Source organism: Pempheris klunzingeri, chromosome 22, assembly GCF_042242105.1.
Source record: "Pempheris klunzingeri isolate RE-2024b chromosome 22, fPemKlu1.hap1, whole genome shotgun sequence".
NCBI classification, from domain to species: Eukaryota; Metazoa; Chordata; class Actinopteri; order Acropomatiformes; family Pempheridae; genus Pempheris; species Pempheris klunzingeri.
Window position 1 is genome coordinate 12208309 of NC_092033.1, and position 9011 is coordinate 12217319.

General features: G+C 44.2%; 2 protein-coding genes across 3 annotated transcripts; both read left to right on the forward strand.

The window, feature by feature from the left end:
- The first annotated feature begins 1240 nt into the window (after positions 1-1240).
- On the forward strand, positions 1241-3965 carry trim35-14 (tripartite motif containing 35-14). Of its 2 annotated transcripts, none has more exons than XM_070853699.1 (7): positions 1241-1283; positions 1469-1946; positions 2107-2202; positions 2280-2510; positions 2599-2621; positions 2718-2836; positions 3016-3965. In XM_070853699.1, exons 2-7 carry the CDS (start codon positions 1527-1529, stop codon positions 3558-3560), a joined length of 1434 nt encoding a protein of 477 aa, XP_070709800.1. In that variant the 5' UTR covers positions 1241-1283; positions 1469-1526; the 3' UTR covers positions 3561-3965. The 2 variants fall into 2 exon arrangements, with proteins under 2 accessions (XP_070709800.1, XP_070709799.1); XM_070853698.1 differs by having other exon boundaries at positions 1242-1283; positions 1503-1946.
- An 889-nt stretch (positions 3966-4854) lies between these two features.
- Positions 4855-8562, forward strand: LOC139222260 (protein mono-ADP-ribosyltransferase TIPARP-like). Its single transcript, XM_070854233.1, has 5 exons — positions 4855-5681; positions 5886-6054; positions 6205-6392; positions 6915-7184; positions 8118-8562. The coding sequence occupies exons 1-5, from the start codon at positions 4855-4857 to the stop codon at positions 8560-8562; spliced, it is 1899 nt and encodes a 632-aa protein (XP_070710334.1).
- Positions 8563-9011: the final 449 nt, after the last annotated feature.

Below are 9011 nucleotides of genomic sequence, written 5' to 3' on the forward strand. Positions count from 1 at the left end.
TTAAACCATTTCAAAGTTACTTCCTTTTATTACCTCTATTTCTGTAATCCTGATGTGTTTAAACTGTATATCCTGTTTGTAAAGTGCCAATTATGTGACTATGTTTTGAAAGGTGCTATATAGATTTCATATTTATGGTTTCATTAGTTGAGGTGAATCTGAGCATAGGGCAAATGCTTTCATTATTATTGATTGTGGATTATGGATCCAATTTAAACCACATATTAGACCGATTGTTCCCAAGCCTTTTGGCTTATGGACCATTCAATTGAAGCAGAGTTGTGGTGTGACACCCCCATGACAAGAAATGTAAGCATTTTCTTTTTCTTCTCAGATTAGTTCATCAGAAAAGATGTAAAAATAAACCTACTTGTAACATGACCAGCATTTCAAGCAAAACTAAAAGTGGCAGCTTAAGAAGCCTTTCACCCACACAAATGTAAGTTGCAAACAAATCCTCTCAATGATAGTGTGACATTTTCACTTAGCCAGTACGTTTCTACCGTGCAAATTAAATTAAGAAAACACTTATATGTGGAGAATACTGAATATCAAATTCAACTTTTCCTTTTACCAAATAATAAAAAACTGCTTCCTAAAGTCCTAGAGCCTTTAAATGTCATTACTAGTCATGTGTAGAGCCAAACATTACGTACCTCGCTCCGCCTCATGGATGCCCTGTTAACCCCGGAAGTTAGGAGGTTCTGCAGGCTCAGGACACTAGTACGCATGCTCTGTGGGGCCTACAATGCGAAACATCCGGGCACTTTTATACCCAGGAAGTCGAACTTTTTGGCCTCATGCGCCACTGAGCAACTGTCATATGAATGAACGGAGCCTCACCTTATTCACTGTTTACATCCATGGTTACATCCGGGGAACCTCCAGACGTGTCTGCTGTCTGCTGCTCTTAGCTTGTTGGATGCTCTCTGAGCTAAAACTAGCACATGGATGGATACGTAAGACATTCAAAAACGCAGTACATGAGCTTTAGAAGATTAGGGGGTGTAATTTCAGCCATACACGCCAAATTTACTTCTTATTCTATATATTCATTATATATATTTATTTATTCATTCATTAAGTGAAAAATTAGAGAACGAAGGCAGTAATTCATTGTCAATCAGGCGGTAGACATTATTAATTGCAGTCGGAGGGTCAGTGAAGGGTTAAAAAAGCCTGCTCTGACTCTGACTCCGCCTCCTTCGGGTGACTCATCATAACAGGAAGCAGGAAGTGTTGCAACGACGCACGTATATCTGTCACAAGAGTTTGGCTGTGAGGTATGTTTGGCTTTAACTTTTCTTATGGGACTGACAGTCATGACAGCTATTCATTTTGAACTTAAAAGCTCAGAAGAGTGATTTGTGTTCGGTAGTTTTCACAGCAATGGACAGTAAATAGTAAAAAGACTACATAGCAAGTGCTTGTGTGTGTAAACAGCAGGCCTCTCCCTGTGCGTGATCAGTGCCTGCTCCTGGGCCCTGCTTTCATTTTCAGAGTGAAACTGGAGCTCTGGTGTCAGGATGGCAGGCAGGCTCTCACTCCCAGAGGTGGACCTCTCCTGTCCCATATGCTGTGAAATCTTCAAAGACCCGGTGGTCCTCAAGTGCAGCCACAGCTTCTGTGCACCCTGTCTGCAGCAGTACTGGACTCATGGTCGGAGCCGGGAGTGCCCCCTGTGTAGGAGCCAGTCTCTGGATGACCCTGTGCCCAGCCTCACCCTTAGGAACCTGTGTGAGTCTTGCATCCAGGAGAGCGAGGGTCCGGAGGAGACGGCGGGAGAGCTGTACTGTGATCCAGGGGAGATGTGCCTGCTTCACGGGGAGAGGCTCAAACTTTTTTGCCTGCCAGACAAGGAGCCCATCTGTGTGGTTTGCCACACCTCAAGGAAGCACAAACAGCATGACTGTTGCCCTATCAGCGAGGCTGTAGTAGATGTGAAGGTAAATACTTCGCTTTCAAAATAAAATGTTGGGACTGCCTCCCTCAGTTCCCGGAATAAATGTTATGAGCTGTTATGTTCAAGGATGTCGCTAGAATAAAGTTTTAAAGGTCAATCTGACTCTTTCAGAATTAATATCCTCTCATTAATTATCTGCACAGGAGAAAATGAAGTCAGCCCTCAGCTCTTTGCAAGAAAAGAGGGATGTTTTTGACAAAATGAAGAAAAACTATGAGGACACAGTGGCATACATTCAGGTGTAGTAGAATTTCTCATGAAAATCCTACCATATGCACGTGGTTTGCGAGCCATGCTCATGCAGTCATTATTTCAGGTCCAGGCTCGATTTGTGGAAAGGCGAACCCGTGAGGAGTTTGAAAAGCTTCACACTTTCCTCCGAGCCGAGGAGGAGGCCCGGGTGGAGGCGCTGAAGAGGGAGGAGGAGGAGAGGAGCCGGGCAGTGGCGCAGAAGATCGAAGAAATTACCAGAGAGATAACGTCCGTGTCTGAATCCATCCGAGTTTTAGAGGAGGAGATCGCTCTGGAGGGCGTCTCTGTTCTTCATGTAAGTTTGTAAAATGTATAATACTTGGATTAAAATACAAGTTTTCTAATTTTTTTTTACTGTTTTCTTGTGCATTTGCCTCTTTCAGAAATGCAAGAGGACATTGGCAAGGTGAAAAAAAAAAAAAAGCTTTTGTTTTTCAACCTTTTTTTTTTCCCTCTACTTTCACATCAATATACATAAATGACTTAATTCTACTCCCCGCAGAGCTAACTGCCCAATCCGTGATCCAGTCACGGCACCTGATGCACTCATAGATGTGGCCAAATATGTGGGCTCTCTGGCATTCCACGTGTGGGAGAAGATGCATAAAATCGTCAAATACAGTGAGTGCGCACTCCGTCCCACTTTTCAGGTCACGGTGAGATTTATCTTTTAAAACTTTTAGATGCTTTTTCGTTTGCTTCGTGTACTCCTGAGGTGGAGGAAAGCTTGTGATGCTGGGCGAAGTACAGTCAGAGAATGTTAAAGGAGACAGCTGACAGTCTGCCATGTTTTTCTTCAGCCCCAGTGACTCTGGACCCCAACACCGCTGCCCCGTGGCTCGTCCTGTCAGACGACCTCACCAGCGTTTGTGACAGTGATGAGAAGCAGAAGCTGCCCGACAACCCGGAGAGGTACGACCCAGACACCGGCGTGCTGGGCCGCGAGGGCTTCACCTCAGGGAAGCGCGCCTGGGACGTCAGCGTGGGCGATAACACGGCGTGGGTTGTTGGCGTGGCGAAAGAGTCCATCCAGCGGAAAGAGAAGGTGTCCTCTGTGCTGAAGAACGGCTACCTGTGTGTGTACTTTTACCACAAAATGTACTTTGCAGGCACGTCTCCTTTAACAAGGCTGAACCTGAAGAGGAGCCCGCAGAGGGTCAGGGTGCTGCTGGACTGTGACAAGGGCAGAGTGTCTTTCTACGACCCGCACGACAACACACACATCTACACTTTCAAGCACGCCATCACTGAGAGAGTCTTTCCTTACTTCTGGGTGGGCTGTCAGCAGTGTCCTTTGACAGTTGAGCCACTGGAGGTTTCTGTGAAAGCTGCTGAATATTGTTGAGAGTACATTTCCACTTCGCATTGCATCAATTCAGCAGTTTCTTTCTGGGTTCAATATATTTCTTTCCAGCTTAATACAAAATGAGTTTGAACTACTATAAAATGTCCCGTTTCTTTAAACTTTATTGCCTTAATTGTTTGTACAAAGTCTGACAGTGTGATGTGTATTTTAAAATTGTGCAGTGTGGCCTTAGAATATGTATTAATATGGCTGCAGTTTGATCGAATGAAGTAAAATGATTGTGAATTTGTATGTCAAACTCTACATGTTAAAGATTTTTCTTAAGCACAATTCTGTTTAAAAGTCCAGGTTTCTGGCAAACACTAATTATTCTTTATTTCCGAAAAAAGGATTGATGTAACAGAAATTGAGACTCTGAACTTCTAAATAAAAAAAATTGCTAACACCATGACTTCCCTGTCCCGTCTGTTAGTCTGCTCCTGCATGTTTGGCCTAAAATAAAAACACAAATGGTTCATTTAAGTGCAAATCGTGTTCTTTCGCCTCAGGGTCATTTAGTGATGAGAAGCCATTCTATAAAATGATTACAGCGTACACACAGTGTAAAACCCCACATGGCTGCATCAAACTTTACACTGTAGACACTGAAATGTAACACATTTGACAGCTTTGTTATTTAAAGTTGGATTGTAACAACAAAGATGTTTTTTTATCTTACAAAAATTGATGTAATTGTACATTTATATATCTAAAACAGTAAGTGCAGGAAAGTAGCAATTATGTGTAATGTGAATATTCATAGATAATGTGGAATAGTTGTCAATTAAAATGTATAATTCAGTTTAAGTCCATATATAAGTTTGCATGCTACTGTAATATACTGTTATCTGTGAGTGTAATTACTGTTAAAATACTTTTCTTTTCTTTTTTTTTTACTTTATTAATAGGGTTAGGGTTAGCTTTGCTACGTCGACATTGTTTCTTCTTCTTCTTCTTCTTCTACTGAAAAGTTAGCCGGCTATCAGCTTGTTAAACTAGCTTGTTTATTAGCATGTCGTAGCTAATGTGAACAGCGCTTGTAGCTAACAGCTAAAAAGTGTTTTTGATAAAACGTGAAGGCTTTGAACTTAGTCAGAAGTTGAGTGGAGTCACGTTTGCATAAATTGTGACCTTCAGTCTTACTAGAGCCACCGAGAACAAGAACACATTTCATCTTCAAACAACTTCAGGTAGTTTGATTCTGTGGCTGCTAACGTTTATAACTGTATTGCACTGGTAAAATCAGTGTGTTCAGGTCAACCTAAAGATGATGTTTTTCTGCAGGAGGTCCAAGATGTCGAAAGTTTCATCCACCAGAGGAACAAAGAGAAAGTTGGACAATGTTTTATTTTCAGAGCAAAGGTCCAACTTCTCCAAAGTCACCCTCCTGAGCCCATCTCTCCTCCTGCTGGAGATCCCAGCTGACACCAACACCAGCCTCCCAGTGTGGGAGGCCATCAGGTCCCAGCAGCTCGACATCGCCTGGACCGTCCACCCCTACAGCGTCAGTGTTCGTTTGACCCCCGTCTCCCCCAAGCAAGGCATGACCCCAACTTCCTGCCGCAGGGAAAGCACGTCCAGCGTGGTGCAGATCCCAGCGCCCTCTTCCGGTCTCCAGCAGCCTCAGGTGGTCATCCAGTCCGTCACCCAGCAGCACGGCGCCTCCCAGAACGCCTCCTGCCTCCTGCTCACCTTCTCTCCAAACGAGACCCAACCACGGCCGAGCCCTAACCCATCCACCTCCCTCATCGTTCCCCTGCCTGTCATCATCACCCAACCACAGCCCGCCCTTCAGTGCAGCACCCCTACCAAGAATGAGCTCCTACCCACCATCCAAACCCCAACAGCCACCCTTAATAAGCCGCCACCCCCATCCATAGCGCCGGACCCATCTCCGTTCCACACGAAGAGCTCCTCCGACACCCGCATCTGCGACAAGTTCCTCTTGGGGTGGTGTCGTGCGGTGAAGAAGTGTAAGATGCACCACACTCCCCACCCGTTTCACTGGCAGCTGAGGTGCATGATGACCCACCAGTGGGTCGACATCCCGCCTCGTTCTCAGGTCCTGCTGGAGAGGATCTACTGTGACGTCAGCCAAGACAACATTTGCATCAAGGATGGGTGAGTTAGAGGGTAGAACTGGGTTCAGGTCAGGTTTTAGCCTTACTGAGTGTTGCTATTAGAAGATTAGATATTTTCTGCTCTTAAATTCTGCTTTTTACATGATGGATATCTCAGAAAATGAACAAAAAGTTAGTATTTTTGGTTTCTTTGTCTATCTTTTGTCCGGTTTTCCCTGAATTAAACACACAACACTGTTCTTAGGCACGACCACTTCACTCTGGACTTTGACTCGATGCAGTTGGACTACATATCGAGGTATGACGGGGTCAGGCGACTGACCAATTCTGACAGTCTGGTCAGGAACCCTTACTTTCCCAGCAAATGGAAAATCTACTGGCGGAAGGATTTCAACTGGGAAGAGTACAACACGGTGACATGTTCCTCCTTTTATATCTTCATTCCCCTTAATCGCTCCTTTAGCATCGTTCTTTTGATCTAGTTTTATCTCAAAAACCACTCATTTTGTTACCGTAAATTCCACCTAATGCCATTTATCAGTGACGGGTTCGTTCTTCCGTAGAGCGTGTCCACGTGGCTCCTAAAGAACATGAGCGGGAAGGAGTCCGGTTGCTCCTTCTACATCGGCTCACAGGCCTACAAGCTGAACTTCGCCACCATGACCCAGACCAACGTCACCACGGGGTTCAAGAGGGAGGTCCGCTGCAGGCCCGTCTACCGCTCCCCTGATTCCATGCAGCCTTACCTACAGTCTGTATCGCGGATCTTCCCCTTTTCGTTTTGTCTCATTAACAAATGAAGTATAAAACCTTGTTTGTAGCCTAAAAAAATCTGAAAATTTCAGTAAAATGTGATGAAATAACAAGATGAGCATTGCAGCTATTAGCATGCCCCCCTTTCCTCTGATGTTCACCTGCAAGCCAGCGATTCTGTTTCATCACCTCTGATTGAATTAACTACATATTTATTGTGCTCTATGGTATCATCCTTATTACACTGGTTGGAGTCATTCAGAGGTCTTAAAGCAGCAATAGAAAGCTTCTCACTCATATACATAAATATGTTATAGATATACTTTGTCATAATACTTTGGTTTTTATCATTTTATTCCTGGATTTTGAACAGAAATAGCAGTGTAGGCAGGATTATAATCCAAACATGTCCACATATTAAATGCATGGTAAAGGCCAAGCTATTTGTAAGAAAAATCTCTTGAAATGGTCTCCTCATATCTCCTCTTCATCACATTAATACTGTCTCACTCTGCTCCAGGACAGGAACCCAGGCTGAGCCCACCGAGCCTGCCAGCGATCCTCCACCGGGGAACTTCGACGTGGACCCCCTGGAGGAGTCCAGCTCCTGGTATCCTCCGGTGTGGTGTCTGGCCTCGGAGCAGGACTGCAGCCTGGTGGACGTTCCGGCAGGCACGCAGGCCTACCGCAGGGTCCAGAACCTCTTCTTTGAGAGCCTGCCGGAGACCAAGGTGGACGTCGTCAGCATCCAGCAGGTCCAGAACCTCCTGCACTGGGACAAGTACCAAAGGTCAAACTGCTCTCTAAAAACCTTAAACAATAAGTCTGCTTTGAACAATTTTGTGTCGTGATACCAAGTTCTGCTGCTGGAAATAGAACACCAGATGTGTGGCTGAAAATAGTCCCAACAAAGGCTCTTTTTACTCCTGCTTGAGTGGTGTTTGTTAAAAGCCACCGTGTCCAACTTTTTAGGAAACTATTTAGCCTTTTTTAAAAGATATTAAATAAAATATGCATGTGTGATTTTAAAGGTGAATGAAGGAGCCACAAACAGGCTGGCAAAGTTTTTAGAAGCGCACTGATACAGTCTCGGCTTTTAATGGGGTTGTCTGACAATAAGAAAAATATGTTCTTCTGTTTTAATATCCAATCAGTTTTTCATACCAACACCACCACTAAATGTCTGTTTCAGCTGAACTTGAGGATTGTGCTACTTCTTTCGCTATTAGAAATAACCAGGCTAACACTGTATGCATACATACTGCTGTAGATCACATATAGATCTTGCCACACACAATCGATGTATTATTGATCAGCTGACATTAAAATGCAGCACCTACATGTCTGGAGCTGCAGCTAATGAACTGTGGATTGTTTTTCCAATAAAAAGATAAATCATGCAAAATGTCAGAAAAGTGAAGTATGGTACAATATCGATCATTTTCCAGAGCTTAATGTGATGAAATCTTTTCTTTTGAAGCCCCGGAGGCAGAAAATATTTGATGTTTTTGCTTGATAAATGAATTAAATTAAATCAATTGTTAATCAGTCATCACAATTGTTTTGTTCTATGTGCATCATCATTTTTAGGACCAACCGTATCCCTCATATCAAAGGCAGCAAGGATAACAAATACAGACAGATAGTTTCAGGACAAAATAGTGAGGCAGGAAACGTACAGAAGACAAGAACAATAAAACACACGTCTGCGTTGTCATCGCAGGCACAAGGCGTACATGCAGAAGCAGCACGCCCAGTCTGAGGGACCTCTGGAGAAACATCTGTTCCATGGCACGACCAAAGAGGCCTCGGAGGACATCTGCCACAACAACTTCGACCCTCGCATGGCCGGGGTCAACGGAACGTTCCACGGTTTCGGCACCTACTTCGCCACTGCCGCCTCCTTCTCCAACACGTTCACAGCCAGGTGGGGGCCCGACGAGGTTCGCCACATGTTTCTGGCTAAAGTCTTGGTGGGGAGGGTGAGTCTCGGGATGCACAGCTACCGCCGGCCGCCGCCGCTCAGCTCCGACAGGAACTACTGCCTGTACGATACCTGCGTAGACAACGTGGACAAACCGAGCATGTTTGTAGTTTTTGATAGCTGTCAGTGCTACCCATACTACCTCATCAGGTACAAGGACCTGCCCAAAGAGATTGATCTTTGATTCTAAGGAGGACAGGGGAGTTAGATGATGCTAATCAGTCAGACATGAAGGTGCCAAGATGTCAGATGACCTGATAGGCTATCAGAGTTATCACTTGCAGTTGCAGCAAAGGTCAGTTCCCTTTTATAACATGAAGAGTGTATAGATTATGTGCAGCGAAGTTCTACTGGGCAGCAATGAAGACGTGTAGGCATTAAAATGTAGCTCAAGCTTTATTTTTCAAAATGTCTTTTATTTTGGTTATTTAAACAGTTTTAACATCGATGGAAATAAGTACTCGTTTTTCTCTCGAAGGCGTTCTGAAACAAATTGACATCTGCCACGTTTATGAAAATAAACTGTTCACCGTATACATTCATCTCTCCGTGTGTTCACATGATAAAAAGGAGTTTGATCATCCTCTGTTACAACCACATCTGTTAAAATGCAGCCGTATACCCGATTGCACG